Source organism: Trichomycterus rosablanca, chromosome 16 (genome assembly GCF_030014385.1).
Source record: "Trichomycterus rosablanca isolate fTriRos1 chromosome 16, fTriRos1.hap1, whole genome shotgun sequence".
NCBI lineage: Eukaryota > Metazoa > Chordata > Actinopteri > Siluriformes > Trichomycteridae > Trichomycterus > Trichomycterus rosablanca.
In genome coordinates, this window is record NC_086003.1 from 8,887,431 (window position 1) to 8,909,733 (window position 22,303).

A 22,303-nucleotide genomic window follows, 5' to 3' on the forward strand; every position below is an offset into this window, starting at 1 on the left:
GCAGTGCTGCTGTCCACCTCGATTAAATGGTTCACATGCATGTTTTGAAGCAAATGAAAAATTAACAATTAACAAGAAAAAAAAAAAAAACTAAAAAATATACAAAAAGTACTTACAAACATACAAATTATATATATATATATATATATATATATATATATATATATATATATATATATAGTATTATTTTTATATTTATATATAAGCACCATACTGGGGAATGAAAAAACAAATATGCACAAAGGAAAGCTGTTTAGAGTAACTGGACAGAATAGAAGTATGACTAAAAAAGCAAGAACCTGGCAAAGCTACAACTAGGCAAGCATGTGAGGATGTTTCCATGTAGAAATATTGCTGTTCTGTCCTACACCTATAAACCACGGGCGGTCAGATGGTGGGCAGAACATGGCATTTCATTTCATACACAGAGTAAGCTAGCTAGCATTCAAACTCCTCCAGTTTCAAAACTTGCATGTGACGGAGAGGGTACTCTGAGGTTTAAAAGGTTACAGATTTTGATAGTTTTTTCCCTTAAAAATCCATTTGTTTCTTTCCCAAATTTCTTTTATCCTTTCTACAGGCTTGTTATGTTGTTCTGGAAACACAAATCTTTATAAAAGATGTTGTCCTATTCCTTTCTTGTGTTTGGTTTCTGACTGAATGAATGTTCATTTGGTTTTTTGGTGCATTCAGTAAACAGTCTTAGCCAATAAAGCAGGCCGGGCCGACCTCAAAGCCAAACTTCTGCGTTGTTCCACCGAAGTCGTTGAACATGATGTCGACGAACGGTATCTGCTCCACTTTGGGTGTGTTGATTTCAAGAACAGTCTTTTCGTAGCCCTTTTTCAACTGCAGAAAAATCAAGACATACACAAAAAGACAATAAAATTAAACCTAATGTGGATTTTGGACCGAAATACCTTAATTACCATAATTGTTCATCCATCAAGACTCACCGCACATCCGTCGACGATAGCACTAATGAATGGGTTGTTGTCATAGGACATCTCCTCATCATTGGAACCCAAAAAGCGGATGGCCTTGTCATATGAGTTCTGCTCCTGGTCATGCCAGGCCACAGACTGGTAGCAATTATATGTAAAGTTCTGCCTAGCCGAGGCACTTAGCAAGCGCAGGAATGTCATCTGGACCACGCCGATTGGATTGCTCTCTGCATCTATGTATGAAAGCTGCAGAAAGGGAAAGAAAGTGTTGACTAGCAGCTTAGAAAAAAAAAACCCTCCAGAGGTGAGGTGTGTACAAACTGCACATTACAGGTCTGGGGTAGTTGAACGAATATGTTATTTAATTTAAAAGTAAGTAGAGTAAAATGTACTTTCATGGCTGCTTTTATTCATGGTCCAGATTTGTCTGCTTTTTTATTTTATTGACTGACTAAGTTGACCTTAGGTGTAAAAACACTACATTTAATGTTGAATTTAGTAAGTAAAACAACACATTTAATGTTAAATTTAGTAAGTAAAACACCACATTTAGTGTTAAATTTAGGTAGTAAAACACCACATTTATTGTAAAATTTAGGTAGTAAAACACCACATTTAATGTTAAATTTAGTAAGTAAAACACCACATTTAGTGTTAAATTTAGGTAGTAAAACACCACATTTAATGTTAAATTTAGGTAGTAAAACACCACATTTATTGTTAAATTTAGTAAGTAAAACACCACATTTAGTGTTAAATTTAGTAAGTAAAACACCACATTTAGTGTTAAATTTAGGTAGTAAAACACAACACTTAATGTTAAATTTAGTAAGTAAAACACCACATTTAATGTTAAATTTAGTAAGTAAAACACCACATTTAGTGTTAAATTTAGGTAGTAAAACACAACACTTAATGTTAAATTTAGGTAGTAAAACACCACATTTAATGTTAAATTTAGTAAGTAAAACACCACATTTAGTGTTAAATTTAGGTAGTAAAACACCACATTTATTGTTAAATTTAGGTAGTAAAACACCAAATTTATTGTTAAATTTAGGTAGTAAAACACCACATTTAATGTTAAATTTAGTAAGTAAAACACCACATTTAGTGTTAAATTTAGGTAGTAAAACACAACACAATGTTAAATTTAGGTAGTAAAACACCACATTTAATGTTAAATTTAGGTAATAAAACACCACATTTAATGTTAAATTTAGGTAATAAAACACCACATTTAATGTCAAATTTAGGTAGTATACACTACATTTATGTTTAATTTAGGTAGTATACACCACATTTAATGTTAAATTTAGGTAATAAAACACCACATTTAATGTTAAATTCAGGTAGTATTACACCACATTTAATGTTAAATTTAGGTAGTAAAACACCACATTTAATGTTAAATTTAGGTAGTAAAACACCAGATTTATGTTAGATTTAGGTAGTATACACCACATTTATGTTAAATTTAGGTAGTATACACCACATTTAATGTTAAATTTAGGTAATAAAACACCACATTTAATGTTAAATTTAGGTAATAAAACACCACATTTAATGTTAAATTTAGGTAATAAAACACCACATTTAATGTCAAATTTAGGTAGTATACACTACATTTATGTTTAATTTAGGTAGTATACACCACATTTAATGTTAAATTTAGGTAATAAAACACCACATTTAATGTTAAATTTAGGTAGTAAAACACCACATTTAATGTTAAATTTAGGTAGTATTACACCACATTTAATGTTAAATTTAGGTAGTAAAACACCACATTTAATGTTAAATTTAGGTAGTAAAACACCAGATTTATGTTAAATTTAGGTAGTATACACCACATTTATGTTAAATTTAGGTAGTATACACCACATTTAATGTTAAATTTAGGTAATAAAACACCACATTTAATGTTAAATTTAGGTAGTAAAACACCACATTTAATGTTAAATTTAGGTAGTATTACACCGCATTTATTGTTAAATTTAGGTAGTAAAACAGACTGATGGCTGTAATTAAAGCAAAAGTGTGCTCTAAAAAGTACTTAACCAAAGGAATGATCACTTCTCCAACCCTGCTATTCTAGTTTTTAATTTTTAAATTAATTTTCTCGAATGTGTTAAGGCAATATATGTAAATAAAGCTTGAGAATGATATTTTGATTCCAGGCTGTGAGACAAAAAAGTGACTTTCAAATGGGTATAAAGATTTTCTTAGGCATTTATATACCATACCAACCCTTGTCAGTTACAACACTCCGTTTTCTTCTTTCATGTCTTACACAAATGGCCGTGACTCTGACTTTCAAAACAAATGGCAAGCAAAGGACATGCAATACATGCACACAGACAACTACAGTATACTTACGTGGAGTCCAAATGGCACTAACCTGGCACATGCAATATGAACTTACATGCTCACACACAACCACAGACTGGACTTAGACATAAAAAAATTATTTATGTATTTATGTATTTATGTTACATTCTTTTATATAAAAAGTAACTTAATAATTTAATTTAAAAAAGAATTTTACAAACAAATTAGAGGCTAATGGAGGAAAAAATCACTGTGCAGTCCAGTCCAGTCAGTGTTTATGCGTGTGTCCACCTCTTTCTCTCCTTTCCATGGACAACCAGCCCACATAAACATTACCTCACGTTCACAGCATTCACAGCCCAAAAAACCCTGGCTGAACCCAGAAGTTGTATAATGGACACATGACAGAGCTGAGTCTCTCATTAAAAATGCATAAACTGTAAAAAAAACGTATGTTTATTGGGCCCGTTTTGGTCACGTCCAAATGATTCTCCAGTTTACAGTCATTATGAGAAATGCAATAAAAGCTAGTTTTCAAATGATCATTTTTAATTGAGGGATTTTACTATTGTCTTGTTGCATAACCCTGTTCTACCTAAGCTTCAGATTCTCCTTCAGAATGTTCTGGAAGTAATCAGAATGTTCTCATTGTGGCATGCTGTGTTATTCGAATGGCAGACGCATGTTTTCCAAAAGAATGACTTTTAACTTGTCAGTCCACAGAACATCCCAAAAGGGTATGTGTGGAAAAACGACTGCCCAAAGATACATGAACCAAAAGACTTGAGGGGTAATAAAGGTATTATGTTCCTCATTATGTTCCTGGTTAGCATGTTATAGAGCCAAGTTGTTTAGTCTAAATTATTCCAATTACTTTTGACTGTTTAACTGGTTTATTGAGTAACTAAATAGGGCCAGCTGGAATTGGACAACGTACAGCGTTGTGATATAATATTTGCCCCATCAGCTAATTTCTTCTATTTTTTTAATTTCTAATGATCCAGATGTCATATTGTAGAGAAGCTCATGCAGTACCATGCTTTGGATATGACCAGTACCCAAAAGCTCCAATTTCAGAGCTAGAACCATGCAAAACCCCAGGTTTACAAGAGACAGAACTTTGGAACCGCGGCACCTCAGAACCTTGGATCGTAGGACCTTCAAAACCTTTAAAACCACATAAATGTGGAAACTCAGAACTTAAATCTGAGGAGAACAGGAACCTCGAAACCAAAGTTCTTTCCCTTGAAGCTGGTCTTGGGCCTTTCTACTTACCATAGACCCTCGTTTGTAGCGACTATACCAAGTGCCTGGGCTGTCTTTGGGCCAGCGAGCCATTTTGCTCTGTAAAATAACAAGAACGGTTCAGGGACAGGGAAGAGGATGGAGGTCAAGGGGGTTTTCTTACCAGTTTACCACGTTTGAACTGACTGAACCAGGAGCCTGGAGTCTCCTTTCCCCAGGATGTTGGCTTAGTCTGGGATACCAAAGCAGGAGAGACAAAGTTTTAAAAACTGCACACCGTGACTAACATAAAGAGGATGTAAAAAAGGGTAAAAGTGGGAAAATAATAAAAGGGAAAAAATAATCAAGAACAAAGATTTATAAAAAAGAAATGTCCAAAGAAGACACCTAAGAAGCAACATCAAATAATAACAAATTATGCTAATTAAAGTATAGGGCATAAGGAATAATATTTTCTACATAATCTAACATATTTGAATAAGATTTGAGACAAAACTAAAGATAACTAAATTAGTCAGTCATATAATTTATATATATATAAACTAGGCGAGTGCATATTTGCGAATCAGCCTTGTGTACAGAGAGACACACCCTGATCCACACTCTTTCCCCGCCTCTGTGCAGGCGCCATCAATCAGCCAGCAGAGGTTGTAGTTGCATCAGTTACGAGGAGTCCCTATCCGGCTTAATACCCCACCCCTATGAACAACAGGCCATGGCTCGTCAGTCATATAATTTTCAAAGTATGTAGTTTGTTGTGTTTTCTCAAAAGTCCAAATTTTAGGTGTCTTTAGTTTATATGAATCAAGTAATTATAAGCACTTTGTGTGTCCGGAGTTGAAAAGCATCTACATGTGAATCATAATACTGATTATATCACATAAATATATGACATAAATATTGATATCAAATATTTAGATATGCTATCTAAAAAGAATAACAGAATTAGAATAAATAATAGAATATAGATTTTGAACAATCATGTTTAAAAACAGGATTCTAATCACTATTACATACAGAGGTAAAGAAGGTAGAACAACTGGAACACACACACGTCTATTTCTCTTTTTAAATTTACTATAGCTTAGCTATATTATGTCCATACTTGCTTATAGTTTCCAATTAGCATTTTACTACTGAACTACAACTTTAGTTGGATTAACTAAAAATATGCAAGATTGCAAATAATTTAGTCTTTCACCATCTACTGTACATGATATTGTGAAAAGATTCAGGGAATCGGAAGAAATTTCAGTCTGTGCTAAACATGCTCTTGTCCCAGCTTTTTGAGGGTGTCGCAGGCATTTAATTATATATGTGTTTATGAGTTATGAGTTGATTAGTGAAAAAAACGAAAAATATTTTATTTGTGCTTTTGTCAGTTAAATAAAGATTTTTTTAGTGCATTTTGAACTGTCCCAACTTACAGGAAATGGGATTTGTAAAATTGCACATTGCACAGTGAGGTGTGACAACATATTTTGGATCAAGGTGTTTACCATGTTTACTTGTTTACGATTGGATAATCGTACGTTTAAACTGTTTAAATAATATGATTTTTTAACAAATATATAATACATACAAAAAACAGTGACTAATACTAAACAAAAAATATGAATTCTTAATAAATAAATATGAGCTGTTAACAATTTGCATGATTATCTGCACTGTGATGTGCAGCCCATTAAGATCAAGCCTGTAGCCATGACTTGAACATTAAGTGGAACTACATATACGGGCGGATGGGGAGGGTGTCATGTCATTCTAAAACATTCCTGCCATATCAACACCTGATGTGAACACTGATGGATTCTAACATTACACAAAGCTAGTTTGTGCAAAATATTTGTTTATCATTTTTACTTTACTATATTAGGGGGAAAAGCATGTTTGAATACTCAGGGCGGGGGGGGGGGGGGGGGGGTCCCCTGTATATATTGTGATTATGGTCTTGATGTGAATGCTTACCCCTTCACTCTTTTTATCTGGGAAAATACAGCTCTCTCCACCAGCTGTGAAGTTGCAGTAAACCTTAAAAGAGTCTCGTGAGCAGCCTTGGTTTGGATCAATCCAGTATTCACCTTAAAAACACAGAATTACATTAAATGTCATTATACATTTTAAAAATGTGTAAACATTCATTACCAGGATATTATAATGTATATAAAGAGTATATATTTGGTGCTCGGGAATCTCAGATCTGCTACCGACAGGCCAAGTGCCTATATGGACGATGATGGGCTTGACTTCAGGGTGGGATTGTTGAAAGGGAAACCTGTTGAAAGGGAACTGATGCAATTACGATCTCTGCTGGCTGATCGATGGCCCCTTCACAATGAATGAAGGGATAATGGAGATCAGTGCGTGGCTCTACTCAAAACTGATTCCCATACAAACTCGCCTAGCAGTAGAGGCCTGCACAGTAAAGGTGAGTTCCATTTTGGGCAAATAGATACAACTAGATTTGGGAGAAAGTGTATTATAAAGGTTTATATATATTTAAACCTATATTTATGTATATATACATTATGTTAAGCAATTTTACATTTAGGTTTTCTGAAAGTGACAGTCCAAAAATACAGGTCAGGTCATGTACATGTACATGTGCTTGTTTATCCATTCGTTCCCACTTACCATCTGGGAAGTCAGGGTGGCAGAGCTGTAGGTCTTTGCAGGTACGTGCAGGGTTTGCCTTGGTGCCCAGTGGGTGCTTCATCTGCTCAATTTCCAGCTTGAGTGAGTTGAGAGAGCCAAAGATCTCCTCCATGCCGTCATCATAATCCTTGTAGTTGGCATCAGGTGCATCATCTGCCAATTGGCTGGCATCGATGTTTCTCCGTGCTCGACCTTTCATGCTTGACTGGATGGGCAGTGGGTGGATGACATCGCCTGGCGGACCCTGAAGGTGGACAGTCGAGGAACCAAATATTGGTAAACAATATTCATATGAATTACCATAAGATGACTTATGGAAACAGATTGGCAGAAATCTATGCTGTATTCTGGTACTGACCGGTAGACCTGGAGGTCCTGGAACTCCAATTTCTCCCTTCGGTCCTGTCTGACCCTACAAAGATAGATAGATAGATAGATAGATAGATAGATAGATAGATAGATGGATAGATGGATAGATAGATAGATAGATAGATAGATAGATAGATAGATAGATAGATAGATAGATAGATTAGATGGTTTGACAAGTTTTCCTATCTATCGTTATTTCAATTTCATTGACTTTTTAAGTGTTATGTTTAATAACATAGTAATAAACTTACGGATGATCCTTTAGCTCCTTTAGGACCAGGAGGGCCCTATATAAATAGAAACACATAAATGTTATTAAATATCCACACCTTTGCATATGATTTATTAGCAAACTGAGAAATGTAAGTCATACAGGTAATCCAGGAGGTCCGATGGGTCCCAGAGGTCCTGCAGGGCCAGTAATACCCTAAAGAGATGTAAGGAGAGGTAGAAAACTATTAGAAAGTTTGAAATGCTAAGCAGTTGGTGTAAGCTTTAAAAGAAATAGTTCAATAACCATAAACAAAAATAAGGTCCATCTTATTTAAGGTCCTGGAAGATTATGGCTTAGCCTATAACTTCTTATTGCAAAAATCTTTTTTTTTTCTACAAACCAGGAGCATTGGCACTTTGCAGTGGGGATTTCTGACTGGTCAAATGCAAGCTCCTTAGTATGAGCACCCTTTGACATTATTATTATACCACAGCTGCTGATTAATATATACAGTATATATATATATATATATATATATTTATTTATTTTTTTTAATGCATTTTCTCCCCCTTGTCTCCCTTTTAGTGCGTCAGATTGGGTCCAAATGCTTCCTTTTCAACAATGCCGATCCCCGCAGCAGCCATATGCATTTTGTCACCTACACTTTGACGGGTGCAATGCTGATCAGCACTGTGTACGGAGAGACACACCCTGGACAGCACTCTTTTCCCGTCTCTGTGCAGGCGCCATCAATCAGCCAGCAGAGGTTGTAATTGCATTAGTTATGAGAGAGTCCCTATCCGGCTTTAATATCCCACCCCTATCTGAACAACAGGCCAATCGTTGTTCATGTGGCTGCTCAGCCCAGCTGGCAGGCAGAGCTAAGACTCGATACGATGTATTCGAGATCCCAGCTCTGGTGTTCCAGCGTGTGTTTTACCACTGCGCCACCTGAGCGGCCCCAGAGCTGCTGTTTTTAGAGGCAAAATGAAACTTTTAATTTTATACATATATGCTAAACACATTTATCCTGCAGTAATTTAGGGCCCCAAATGTTTTTTTTTCTTATATCTGTTACAAAAACTTAAAATCTGTTAAAGAAAAACTTAAAACTATTAAACTTTAATATCAGCTCTTGATTAATAATGACTAACAATGCCTTGGCTTAATGTTTTTGATAGTTTATTATATTAATATATATATATATATATATATATATATATATATATATATATATATATATATATATATATATATATATATATATATAATATATATTGGCTGACCAACTTCTAAAATCTCAGTCCATGTAGGTCAAGACTGGAAACCTTTGTTGAATATGAATGTGAGTCATCATGCTACAGTCATGTTACTGTAATAAACATAGTCACATGGGCTTAAGAGTATCTCAGAAAACCATCATCACTTAACACAGTCTACCATTGCATCAAGAAATGCAACCTAAAACTCTATTAAGCAAAGAGAAGACCAAAGTACTCTGGGCCTGAGCTCATCTCAGATGCACCAAAAAAACAGTGGAAACTTGTGCTAGGGTTAGATAAGTCCACGTTTCAGCCTGTTTTGTGAAAAATTGATGTGCAGTTTTGTGCCAAAGCCAACATCTATCAAGGAATAGGGTTGCATCAGTAACCACAGCATGGGTGACTTACATATGGGTAAATGTACCATTGATGGCGTATGCAAGTCATTTTTTAGCAAAATAATGCTAAGCCTACCAAATCATTATGTCAGCAATTTCAACAAGGAAATGTGGTTAATGGAAACATACCCTAACATTACATAAAATTTACTTGCATGTGTACTGTATGCATATCTCTGCTTGTTTATGTATGTGTTTAGAACGTACAGTGTCTCCTTTAGATCCAGATGATCCCTGTGATCCTGGAAGTCCTCTGTCTCCCTTCTCTCCCTGCTCTCCAGGAGGCCCAATCAAACCAATCAGACCTGGGTGACCCTGAAATCCACATAAACCCAAAATAAAGGTAAGTATTCGATGCAGAATTTTTGAAATATAAAATCTGGGAGGTAGATCAAAACATTACAATAACCCTAACCTTCTCTCCCTTAACACCAGTGTCTCCCTTCAGACCAGGCAGCCCAGGAGGACCCTAAGAGAAAGAAACAGTCATATTTTTGCGAACAAATCGACTGTCATCTTTACGAGTGTAAAAATCTGTGCTTTTGGGGGGCATACCATGGGTCCAGGGGGTCCATCAGGTCCAGGTGAGCCAGGCATACCTTGTTCTCCCTGCAATGGAAAATGATGTGTTACTCTTTTATCTGTATCCCTCACACTGACCCAAACAGTAAAGAATAGCTGCCAAATGACCACGTGAGTGAATCTTGAACACTTATGTTTGTCATGATGATAAAAAATTAAATTTTATTCTCCTTGATAACATTTCCTTTTGCTTACTATTATTAAATGTAGATCTGTGTGTGTGTGTGTGTGTGTTTCTGTAAACATGTGTTGGTGTGTCAGAACTTACTACTGGGCCTGGAATTCCTCTCAGTCCTTCAGAACCAGGCTTGCCAGGAGCCCCTTGGGGTCCAACTGGACCTGTCTTACCCTGTGGACCATCGAGACCAGACTCACCCTAAAAAAGAGAGACAAATATAGGGGTTAAGACACACACACACAGTTTTACACATTGACAAATGTCATTAAAAACTGTTTATTGGGAGCGACATGGATTAGCATCTATAATCAACCAGGCACAAAATGTTTAAAATGCAATTACAAGCTTTTGATACAGTTATATAAAATACACCACTATTAGACTGAGGAGCAAGCATCCCCCCCAAAGCTGTACTTGACGGCATCACTGGAGCAGAAACACTGCACTCCAGGAAACATAAAAAAGGAACAGACTGGAGAAGAAGCAAAAAGAGTGTGGTGTGCAACTACTCCAGCTCCTTAATCCACTAGAGAGTTACAACCCAAATTCCTGCCAGACAACCAAACAGGGCAAAAACACAAGAAAGCTGCTACGCCACCACTGAGTCCAGTGACACCACTGTTTACCAGATGTTCAAAAATATTAGCCAGACAAATGATTAACAAACAGGACTTACAACTAAAAAACAGAAGACTCAGCCTGAGCTGAGTCTGTATTGCACTTGCTGCCCCAGCTGCATCATGTAACATTGATTAGGCACAGAGAATGCTTTTGAAGTTCAGTTTAAAGAAAACTGCACTTTCCGTTGATCTGCGCTTCCAACCAACCAACCAACCAAGAGCTCTGACATGCTGAAGGTAAGTCAGACCTTATCAACCAGCTGTTATCAACCAGGTCTTATCATTGCCTGACATTATTAAAGTTCTCGCAGCTATATTCCCATGGGTATGCAACAAAATCTAGAAACTTCCCCCAAAAGAGTGAACCAATTCCAAATTAATGTTAAACTATGTAATGTTACACTATGTAATGTTAAACCGATATGGAGGTGATGTTTAGGAGTCTAATATGTTTGTCACTGTATTGTATGTATGTAGCAGCTTTGCCTTTACCTTAGCTCCCTTTTCTCCCTGTCGTCCTTCAGGTCCTGCTGCTCCAGGAGGACCCTAAACATAAAGAAAGAAGAGACTAAAAAACAGCAGAACAAAAACAATATGTACGTATAAAGAGGGTGCTACAATAACTTACTCTCTTTCCGGGAGGCCCAGTTGGTCCAGATTCACCAGTTGGCCCTGGAGATCCCTGACACAAAGAAATAAAGACAGATAAATAAACGCTAATATGTGAGACTGATGACAGAATTAATGAATAACTATCAGGTGAACTTACCGGCTGACCAGCTTCTCCATCATCACCCTTGTCACCAGGAGGACCATCCAAACCCTACAAAAGCAGCATTTATTACCTGTTATGTCCCATTAGAAACAATTTATGCTGTTAATAGTGTGTATTAAAATAGAAATATTACTGTTCTGACTATATGTTATGAGTATAACTGTTAATGAAAAATGAATTGTGACATACAGCTGGACCAGGCTCTCCAGGAGGTCCAGGGTCACCAGGAAAACCGCTTGGACCCTGAGAATGAAATGTAGTTTAGTTTATATTGCTTTGTGTTTTAATTATTTAATTGAATTTGATGTATATATACACATATATACAAATTTACATGATACCACCTTACATGAATTTTAGTATATTAGTATAACATGAGTAATACTAGTATAGTAATGCTTCAATATAATACTTTTTAGACCAAATTCAATAAAAAATATTAAATAACAACTATAACAACAACAATAATTCTTCTTATTATTAGTATTAACATACAATCTTGCTTATAAGCTCTAATTAGAACAGTAGTTGTTAAAAACTTACCGGACTTCCTTTAGGTCCATCATCTCCAGGAGGGCCCTTAGGTCCAGGAGGACCAGCAGCACCGGCAGGTCCAGACTCTCCTTTCTCGCCTCGCTCCCCTCTTGGACCCTGGCATGCACACGCACACAAAACAACAACAACAAATCATTTAGCGCTAAATTGGAGCTACATTATGTGTTATGAGCATTATTAAAACACAGGATGTGATTCATCTCAGGTCTGTAACATCTAAATTCAGTCAAGACTGAAGTAAATAACATGAAATTAAAAGAAAATTATTGAAAAATATTGAAAAATATTGAGAATGTCCCTGAAAAGGAGAACAAATATATTAGGAGCACAAATATATTAGCTTAATTTTTTTGTCTTTGGTGACAGATCTGCAGTAATGATTGTGTATGTAAAATGTTATACAGTGGTATCTTGAAACTCAATGTCAATTGGTTCTGGGAGTGGCGTTGAGTTTAAAAGGCATTGAATTTTAAGGTATTTTTTCCCATAAGGATGTATGGAAAACCTGTTATTGCTTTCCATGGTCCCGTGAAACTGCATATATTTTAGGCTAATGTAAAATAATGAGGTTGTTTTTGACACGTATACACTGAAACTAACACAAATATAATATAAAAAACACTGAAATACTATTAAAAAACTATTAAAAATCAATAAAAAATACAATAAAAGCTGCTCTTTACGTTTACTTCTTTATTGTTTTCTTATGCTTCTTAATTAGTGGAGAGAACTTATGGGCAGTAATAATTAAGAGAGGTTTAGTGTTTTTTTTTTTAATGCGTTTTCTCCTCATTTTCCTCCCGAGCACACTAAATTTGTCTTCCACAGCTGAGGGATATTCTGCTGCACCACCTGGGCGCATTAAGTTTTTTTTTTTTTTTTTAACAAGAAGTGTTTTAAACTCTCTGAAAAGCTGATTCTCACAATTTCTCAGAACCTCAAGCTGTTACACAAGTTTAAAAGTGAAACAGGAGGAAAATCCAGATAAACACAGATACATGTGGAGCTTTCAGACTGGATTTGATGGTTATTCCACAAAAATTCAGATTCGTCTCGTATTTGTACTTTGATGGCGTTTTACCGCACCACTCAAGCCAAGTGCTGAACAAAGCAGCAGTCACACATGTTGAGTTTAAGGGAAACACTGAGTTTAAGGGTACAAATTTCTTTGACGAAGTGTGTTGAGTTTCAAAGATTTTGAGTTTAGGGGACGTTGAGTTACAAGGTACAACTGTATGTTTGTTTAGGTTTGCAACTACCCAACAGGTAGTTGAACAGGTGATGGTATTTTATAGATAATAAAATCCACCAAAGGCTCAGTCTTCGCAAGCATAGATCGTAACAAACCATTTTGTGCCAAACTTCGTGCCAGACTTTTACATTTTAAAATGAGATATTTTATTATCTACTGTACTTATACTGTGAAAACATTCATAATTTACAAGATTTAAAAGACCAATATTGGACGTCTAATTCACCAAAAAAGAAAAGAATGATCCTTCAGCATGGCTTACTAGATAAAGAGAGTGGTGTTTGACTGGCCTGATTGTAGTCCAGATCTGTCTCATATTAAAAATGTATGACACGTCAAGAAAAAAAGAATCAAACAACAACATTGACAGACACTGAAAGCCTGTTGAGCAACTGAAGTCTTTTATCAAGCAAGAATGGACAAGATGCCTCTGTCCCAACTTTTTCTGAGTGTAGTACAGGCATCAAATCTTAAAGTTGTTTGTAATTACAAAAAACAAATAAGTTGGTCAGGGAAAACAGTGTTTAATAAAAGGTTCAAAAGAATTTGCAAATTCTTGTTTCTATTGCACTTTACAAACTAAAGTTTTTTGTTTTTTTGCGTGTCCAATTTTTACCCAACTGCATTACGCTGACCCCCGCCCTGATTAAAGAGAGCAAAGTGACACACGCCCCCTCCGACATGTGTGCTGTAGCCGACTGCATCTTTCCACCTGAAAGAGGTGAGTTCATATGCGGATAAGCCTTGTGCATGAAGAGCCACACCCTGATCACATTATTCCTCAACTTTGTGTAGATGCCATCAATCAGTCAGCAGAGGTCATAACTGCATCAGTTATGAGGTCCCTATCCAGCTCCCTACCCTGTATGAACTACAGCAAAACGTTGTTCATGTAGGCACCCATTTAAAATATCTTAGTACTATAAATCCTAGGTTCAGTGTTTTTATTTCCAAGTATTCAATCATAAAACTGTAGGAACGATAGCTAGCTAGTGGTGGGGGGCAGTAATAAAGATTTAAATTCCACTGTTGTAGAGAATAATATTATTCCCTTTGACAGGAACTCTGCAAAACTAGAGCATCAGCTTTTATACGACCTTGACAACATTTATTACCCATTTATCTTTTTAAATTATAGCTATGTTGTAAGATTAAAACATCTGACTAGCTAGAGAAAATTAACACGCCAAAGTAATAAAAAACTAAATATTAAAACTTTATAGAAAAAGTAGAGGTGTTATTAAATAAACTGTATAAAAATGACAGAGGTCTTATACGGGTAGTAAATATTAATTATTGAAATGAATGACTTTTGAGAGATCATTATATAAAAATAATCATGTCCTGGTATTTTTGACATTAGTACTGTACAACAATGCTCATATTATCAAGATACAATTTGGTTCAACTACCTAAATGTTAGGTTTGTAAATAGAGCAGTTGTATTCAAATTTTGTGTAATGTTCTTGCATAATGGTACCACTTTGTCTTACCGGAGAACCAACATCTCCTTGCAGACCGGGCTCTCCGGCTTCACCTTGGTCTCCCTAGAAAAACAATGGAATGAAAAAAATGGTTAATAAATAGGTCAGTATGTGCAGTACATAATTTGGAAACACTTTGGCATTTACATGTTATGTTCTCTTAACTTGGCTAGAATTACATGTGAGTCTAACATTTGACATGTTAAATTTAAATGCAAAGCAACAGCACCTAGTAATAGTAGAAACATAACTCTCTTAATATTGTGTCGGTCCCACTTGTGCTGTCAAAACAGCCCTGACCTGTCAAGGCATGGACTCAACTAGACCTCTGAAGATGTTAGCAACAGATCCTTTAACTCCTGTAAGTTGCGAGGTGGGGTCTCCATGGATCAGACTTGTCTGTCCGACACATCCCACCGAAACTTGTTGTTGTGCTTCAACCATTTTTGCCTTGTCTCAGGGTGCATTATACTGCTGAAAGAGGCCACAGCCATCAGGGAATACTGTTTCCATGAATGGGTGTACATGGTCTGCAACAATGCTTAGGTAGGTGGTACAGTGGGGCCAAAAAGTATTTAGTCAGCCACTGATTGTGCAAGTTCTCCTACTTAGAAAGATGAGAGAGGTCTGTAATTTCCATCATAGGTACACTTCAACTATGAGAGACAAAATGAGAAAAAAAAATCCAGGAAATCACATTGTAGGATTTTTAAAGAATTTATTTGTAAATTATGGTGGAAAATAAGTATTTGGTCACCCACAAACAAGCAAGATTTCTGGCTCTCACAGACCTGTAACTTCTTCTTTAAGAAGCTCTTCTGTCCTCCACTCGTTACCTGTATTAATGGCACCTGTTTGACCTCGTTATCTGTATAAAAGACACCTGTCCACAGCCTCAAACAGTCAGACTCCAAACTCAACCATGGCCAAGACCAAAGAGCTGTCGAAGGACACCAGGAAGAAAATTGTAGACCTGCTTGTAGAACTTTTTGGTAAAAACTCAACTCGTCGTTTTTGGAGGAAGAAGAATGCTGAGTTGCATCCCAAGAACACCATACCTACTGTGAAGCATGGAGGTGGAAACATCATGCTTTGGGGCTGCTTTTCTGCAAAGGGGACAGGACGACTGATCCGTGTTAAGGGAAGAATGAACGGGGCCATGTATCGTGAGATTTTAAGCCAAAACCTCCTTCCATCAGTGAGAGCATTGAAGATGGAACTTGGCTGGGTCTTCCAGCATGACAATGATCCCAAACACACCGCTCGGGCAACGAAGGAGTGGCTCCGTAAAAAGCATTTCAAGGTCCTGGAGTGGCCTAGCCAGTCTCCAGACCTCAACCCCATAGAAAATCTGTGGAGGGAGTTGAAAGTCCGTGTTGCGCAGCGACAGCCCCAAAACATCACTGCTCTAGAGGAGATCTGCATGGAGGAATGGGCCAAAATACCAGCTACAGTGTGTGCAAACCTGGTGAAGACTTACAGGAAACGTTTGACCTCTGTCGTTGCCAACAAAGGTTATGTTACAAAGTACTGAGTTGAACTTTTGTTATTGACCAAATACTTATTTTCCACCATAATTTACAAATAAATTCTTTAAAAATCCTACAATGTGATTTCCTGGATTTTTTTTCTCATTTTGTTTCTCATAGTTGAAGTGTACCTATGATGAAAATTACAGACCTCTCTCATCTTTCTAAGTAGGAGAACTTGCACAATCAGTGGCTGACTAAATACTTTTTGGCCCCACTGTACGTGTCAAACGTGGATGGCAGGACCCAAGGAACATTGCCCAAAGCATCACACTGCCTCCGCCCGCTTGCCTTCTTCTCATAGTGCATCCTGGTGCCATGTGTTCCCCAGGTAAGCGACGTACACGCACTCAACAATCCACATGATGAAAAAGAAAATGTGATTCATCAGACCAGGCCACCTTCTTCCATTGCTCTGTGGTTTTGATGCTCACATGCCCATTGTTGGCGCTTTCGGCGGTGGACTGGGGTCAGCATGGGCACCCTGACTGGTCTGCGGCTATGCAGCCCCATACGCAACAAACTGTGATGCACTGTGTATCCTGACACCTTTCTATCAGAACCAGCATTAACTTCTTCAGCAATCTGAGCTAGAGTAGCTCGTCTGTTGGATTCGCTCCCAACTTGCATCAATGAGCTTTGGCCGGCCATGACCCTGTCACCAGTTTACCACAGTTTCTTACATTTACATTTTCTGCATTTAGCAGACGCTCTTATCCAGAGCGACTTACAGAAGTGCTTCCATAGAACACAAATCTACTGAAACCTGTTAGAACCAAAGTGTGTTTTTTTTTTTTTTTTTGGAAATGGAAGAAAAATGTTAGTAGATAAGTATACAAGTCAGCTTAAGTGCTTAGTAAAAATGTGGGTTTTTAATAGTTTTTTAAAGATAGCAAGAGACTCAGATGTTCGGACAGACAGAAGAATTTCATTCCACCTTTTGGGTGCTAGAACAGAGAAGAGCCTTGATGCTTGTCTTCCTTTAGTCCTGGACCACTTTTGATAGATACTGACCACTGCAGACTGGGAACACCCCACAAGAGCTGCAGTTTTGGTTATGCTCTAGACTAGTCGTCTAGCTATCACAATTTGGCCCTTGTCATACTTGTTTAAATCCTTACGTTTGCCCACATCAACTTTGAGGATATAATGTTCACTCGCTGCCTAATATATCCCACCCACTAACAGGTGCTGTGATGAAGAGATAATCAGTGTTAATCACTTCACCTGTTAGTGGTCATATTGTTATGGCTGGTCGGTGTATATCCTCACCTTTTGGTATTGTTAGCTACTAAGCTTTATTTTATAATGCAAAATTATTGACTGTTATTTCTAGGCCTAGTCCTGTTATGTGTTTTGAGATAATGCTATGAATGTTATGTCAGCTTGTCCTTTGTAGCAAACTTTTGCCTAAAATGTTTGCTAACTGAATAGCTCTTACCTTTTCTCCCACTGCTCCAGGGTTTCCGTTGCCTCCTGGGGGGCCCTGGGGTCCATCAGCTCCTGGAGGTCCAGAGGGGCCTCTGGGACCTGGAGGTCCAGGGGGACCCTAAAAGAGAATAAAAAAAAAACTCTTTAATCTCACTTTTCTTTACATTTTTATATGTACATACACCCACAACAACTGTTTATATTAAAAATAATAATAACAATTACATTTATTGTTTATACTGAAATACATGATTTTAAAGTGACAAGAGCAAAACAGTTTGTGTGTGTCAGATAATCACCAAGTAAATAGAACCTGGGGGCTAATTATATTACAATGGTCACAAACGGCCACTATATGAGCAAATGGATGTGGACACATGACAACCAAAGCCAAAGCCATAGATGTTTAAATTGAGTTGACAAGCTCTTCGCAGCTATAACAACATTTACTCTTTTGAGAAGGCATTGCACAACATTTTGTAGTGTGTGGGAATTTGTCTGTGCCCATTTAATCAAAAGAGCATTTTTTGGTCTATTTATTTATGCATGTTCTTCCCTTTTTCTTCCAATTTAGTGTAGCCCATTAGTCTTCTGCTGCTGGGGATCCCGATTGCATTCGAGGAGGGTATATTTGCCTGCTTCATGCCCCTTCCGACGCATGCGCAGTCCTTAGACTCATCCACTTCTGCACAGGTGCCTCGGCCTGCTAACCAGGGTCCTTGCACAGCATTTGAAGACCCCACCCACTTAGTCCAGCCTTTTCCTACACAGCAGACTCTCGGACAATTTGTGTTTGCTTCAGGCACTGCCAAATGTGCTGAGATTTGAATTGGGGTGGGAAAAAGAGCATTTTTAGAACCAGACACTGATGCTGGATGAGAGAGTCTGGTTTGTAAGCGTTCTTTATCCTAAAGGGTCAAAGAGGTCAAAGCTTTGTGTTTTTGTGGAACTTGCTTTGTGCACTTAGGCACAATCATCCTGGAACAGGGAGTGTTTTGCAATGTTGCCACTAAGTTTGAAGCATGAAATGTATTTATTGTAATTGGTTTGAAACACCTGTTAGCAGATGATGAAGCTAAAATACCTGAACTCAATGATATAGTGTATCTACAGGTAATGGCATTATTTCTCACCATGTGCCCGACATCTCCGGTCTCTCCTTTCTCACCAGGAGGTCCAGGCAAACCCTGTGTACCAAAAAAATCTAAACCAGTTAAAAAAAATAACATATTAAAGTTACGTATGCTTCTTTAATATCAGTGTCAGGTAAGTGTGCTTAAGTGGATTCTTAACCTGAAGGCCATTAGGTCCTGGAGGTCCAGGGAATCCTCGTGGTCCTTCGTCTCCTTTTTGACCGAACAAACCCTGCTGTCCTCTAGGACCGGGCTCACCATCAGTTCCCTATGGAGAGGCAACAAGAAACCTTGTAGCTGTTTAGTGTTTACCAGAAAATTACAGTTACAAATGTTTAAGGACAAAATGATCATTCGTGAGTTTAATAAATCAATTCACTAAGACGAAGTCTCAATAAGACTTGTATTGTAGCGAGCATCAATCTTGGGTTTCCCCGGGATACCCCATCTGCTTAAGTCACCAACAAAGCAGTAATAAGGGTTAAAATGGGGTTAATGGTTGAATTGTTTTAGGAGCGTTTGTGTAGAGTGAGAGTTGTTCAAAGTGATGTAGGGAATAGCACATTTTGCATTTGAGCTGTAATCAGTTTGTAAAGTTACTATTTTCGCTAAGTGTAATGTTCATAGTGACCTATGTGTTCATTTTTAATTGTTAGTTAAATGTTCCTATTATGCATAACTTGTTCACCCTTGTAATTCAATACAAGAGCTATCTCTTCTATTAAAATGACTAATCTCCCAGAAGTAAAAGAGCGTAATGTCTGGCTGACGCCACAGTATTAAACTCAGTCTACATATAAAGAAATTCATACTACTTAATTCAAGTTATTGAGATCATCACTGAGCTTCATTATCATTTATAAATAGTACTAAAATTAGTTTAATTGTCATTAAATTGACAGCTGACGATGCTTAGAAAAATGAGGGGGTGACCAGGAAAACTACCATTCCATTTTTTGTTACATAAATATAATAAAACACATTTTACTAACCAAAATATAATATATAGATGAGATATAATTATACAGTAGGCAACTACAATTCCAGTTGGATTGTATAACTGTCACACTAGGAGCCTTTGTGTGCTCCAGTGTGCCTAGTTGCCACACCCTCTCTTTCGATTGGTTCCCAAGGACTAATGGGCTCCAGCTGCCCTCTATTTAAGAGGTGTGCTGGAGCACAAACATTGGGAACTGTTTTGTTTTCATGTGGACTTTTGGTGAGCACGGTAGGGGTTTTGTTTCTAGCCTATGTTCCTAGCTTATGCTTAGCCTATGTTCCTAGCTTATGCTTAGCCTATGTTCCTAGCTTATGCTTAGCCTATGTTCCTAGCTTATGTTTAGCCAGTGTTCCTAGCCTGTGTTTAGCCAGTGTTCCTAGCCTGTGTTTCTAGCCTATGTTCCTAGCTTATGTTTAGCCTATGTTCCTAGCTTATGTTTAGCCTATGTTCCTAGCTTATGTTTAACCAATGTTCCTAGCTTATGTTTAGCCAATGTGCCTAGCCTATGTTTAGCCTATGTTACCAACGATGTTCTTAGTTTATGCTCATGTCAAGTCATGTTAGTAGTTTATGCTCATGTCAAGTCATGTTAGTAGTTTATGCTCATGTCAAGTCATGTTAATAGTTTATGCTCATGTCAAGTCATGTTAATAGTTTATGCTCATGTCAAGTCATGTTAGTAGTTTATGCTCATGTCAAGTCATGTTAGTAGTTTATGCTCATGTCAAGTCATGTTAATAGTTTATGCTCATGTCAAGTCATGTTAGTAGTTTATGCTCATGTCAAGTCATGTTAGTAGTTTATGCTCATGTCAAGTCATGTTAGTAGTTTATGCTCATGTCAAGTCATGTTAGTAGTTTATGCTCATGTCAAGTCATGTTAGTAGTTTATGCTCATGTCAAGTCATGTTAGTAGTTTATGCTCATGTCAAGTCATGTTAGTAGTTTATGCTCATGTCAAGTCATGGTAGATAGCACTGTTCTTTATTAATAAATATATTAGTAGACATCTCTGCGTGTGTGTCCGCCCCCTTTTGCCTCGGTCCGTTGACCCCGCGTGACATAACAGTTCCCCCTCTTACCAGGACACAGCGAGATGTTTTTGGTCCATGAATTCCCGGAGTTTAACTCCATGAGGTTTCCTCAGACCGTACCGTTAAGTAGGCCAGCTCCTTATGATGGAAGCGACCCGTTTGTCGAAGGCTTCCTGCTTCAGAGCCAGCTCTACCTGCAACACCTTCGGGACCCCCAGCCAGCTGAAATCGACAAAGTTCGGTTCATGATGTCTAGGCTGAGGGGTCCCGCTCGTGAGTGGGGCAGGCAGCTGTGGTCTGACAGGGGAGTTGTGCTGAACTCGGTTAAGGTGTTCAAGGACCTCATGAGAGCAAAATTCTCACAGCTGAGTGCTGTTTCTCCAGTGTTTTCTCCAGTGTTTTCTCCAGTGACTTCGGACGCCTCTCCAGGGTCCTCACAGCTGAGTGCTGTTTCTCCAGTGTTTTCTCCAGTGACTTCGGACGCCTCCCCAGGGTCCTCACAGCTGAGTGCTGTTTCTCCAGTGTTTTCTCCAGTGACTTCGGACGCCTCTCCAGGGTCCTCACAGCTGAGTGCTGTTTCTCCAGTGTTTTCTCCAGTGACTTCGGACGCCTCCCCAGGGTCCTCACAGCTGAGTGCTGTTTCTCCAGTGTTTTCTCCAGTGACTTCGGACGCCTCTCCAGGGTCCTCACAGCTCAATGACGTTTCTCCAGTGTTTTTACAGCTTATTGCAGATGCATCTTTTCAAGGCTCAACGCAGCTGACTCCCGGAGTCTCTTCACCAGGCTCAACGCAGCTGACTCCCGGAGCCTCTTCGCCAGGCTCAACGCAGCTGACTCCCGGAGCCTCTTCGCCAGGCTCAACGCAGCTGACTCCCGGAGCCTCTTCGCCAGGCTCAACGCAGCTGACTCCCGGAGCCTCTTCGCCAGGCTCAACGCAGCTGGCTCCCGGAGCCTCTTCGCCAGGCTCAACGCAGCTGGCTCCCGGAGCCTCTTCGCCAGGCTCAACGCAGCTGGCTCCCGGAGCCTCTTCGCCAGGCTCAACGCAGCTGGCTCCCGGAGCCTCTTCGCCAGGCTCAACGCAGCTGGCTCCCGGAGCCTCTTCGCCAGGCTCAACGCAGCTGGCTCCTGTTTCCTCGATGGCGCCCCCTGACGGCGCTCCTGTTTCCTCGATGGCGCCCCCTGACGGCGCTCCTGTTTCCTCGATGGCGCCCCCTGACGGCGCTCCTGTTTCCTCGATGGCGCCCCCTGACGGCGCTCCTGTTTCCTCGATGGCGCCCCCTGACGGCGCTCCTGTCTCCTCGATGGTGTCCTCC

General features: G+C 38.5%; 1 protein-coding gene across 2 annotated transcripts in view; it reads right to left on the reverse strand.

Annotated features, from left to right (window-relative positions):
* Positions 1–210: 210 nt before the first annotated feature.
* The window catches only part of col5a1 (procollagen, type V, alpha 1), a 117,841-nt gene continuing 95,748 nt past the window's right edge, over positions 211–22,303 (reverse strand). Inside the window, exons 46-66 of one of the 2 annotated variants that reach the window (XM_063012224.1) lie at positions 19,118–19,225; positions 18,958–19,011; positions 17,835–17,942; positions 14,874–14,927; positions 12,117–12,224; positions 11,763–11,816; positions 11,568–11,621; positions 11,427–11,480; positions 11,291–11,344; positions 10,269–10,376; positions 9,974–10,027; positions 9,834–9,887; positions 9,626–9,733; positions 7,918–7,971; positions 7,796–7,831; positions 7,534–7,587; positions 7,155–7,419; positions 6,489–6,601; positions 4,551–4,619; positions 957–1,190; positions 211–849 (exon numbers count right to left, since the gene is read on the reverse strand). In XM_063012224.1, the coding sequence (XP_062868294.1) occupies positions 703–849; positions 957–1,190; positions 4,551–4,619; positions 6,489–6,601; positions 7,155–7,419; positions 7,534–7,587; positions 7,796–7,831; positions 7,918–7,971; positions 9,626–9,733; positions 9,834–9,887; positions 9,974–10,027; positions 10,269–10,376; positions 11,291–11,344; positions 11,427–11,480; positions 11,568–11,621; positions 11,763–11,816; positions 12,117–12,224; positions 14,874–14,927; positions 17,835–17,942; positions 18,958–19,011; positions 19,118–19,225 (1,944 nt within the window). In that variant the 3' untranslated portion in view covers positions 211–702. Of the gene's footprint in view, positions 850–956; positions 1,191–4,550; positions 4,620–4,683; positions 4,753–6,488; positions 6,602–7,154; positions 7,420–7,533; positions 7,588–7,795; positions 7,832–7,917; positions 7,972–9,625; positions 9,734–9,833; positions 9,888–9,973; positions 10,028–10,268; positions 10,377–11,290; positions 11,345–11,426; positions 11,481–11,567; positions 11,622–11,762; positions 11,817–12,116; positions 12,225–14,873; positions 14,928–17,834; positions 17,943–18,957; positions 19,012–19,117; positions 19,226–22,303 lie in introns of both variants that reach the window. The other variant, XM_063012223.1, reaches the window with a different exon arrangement.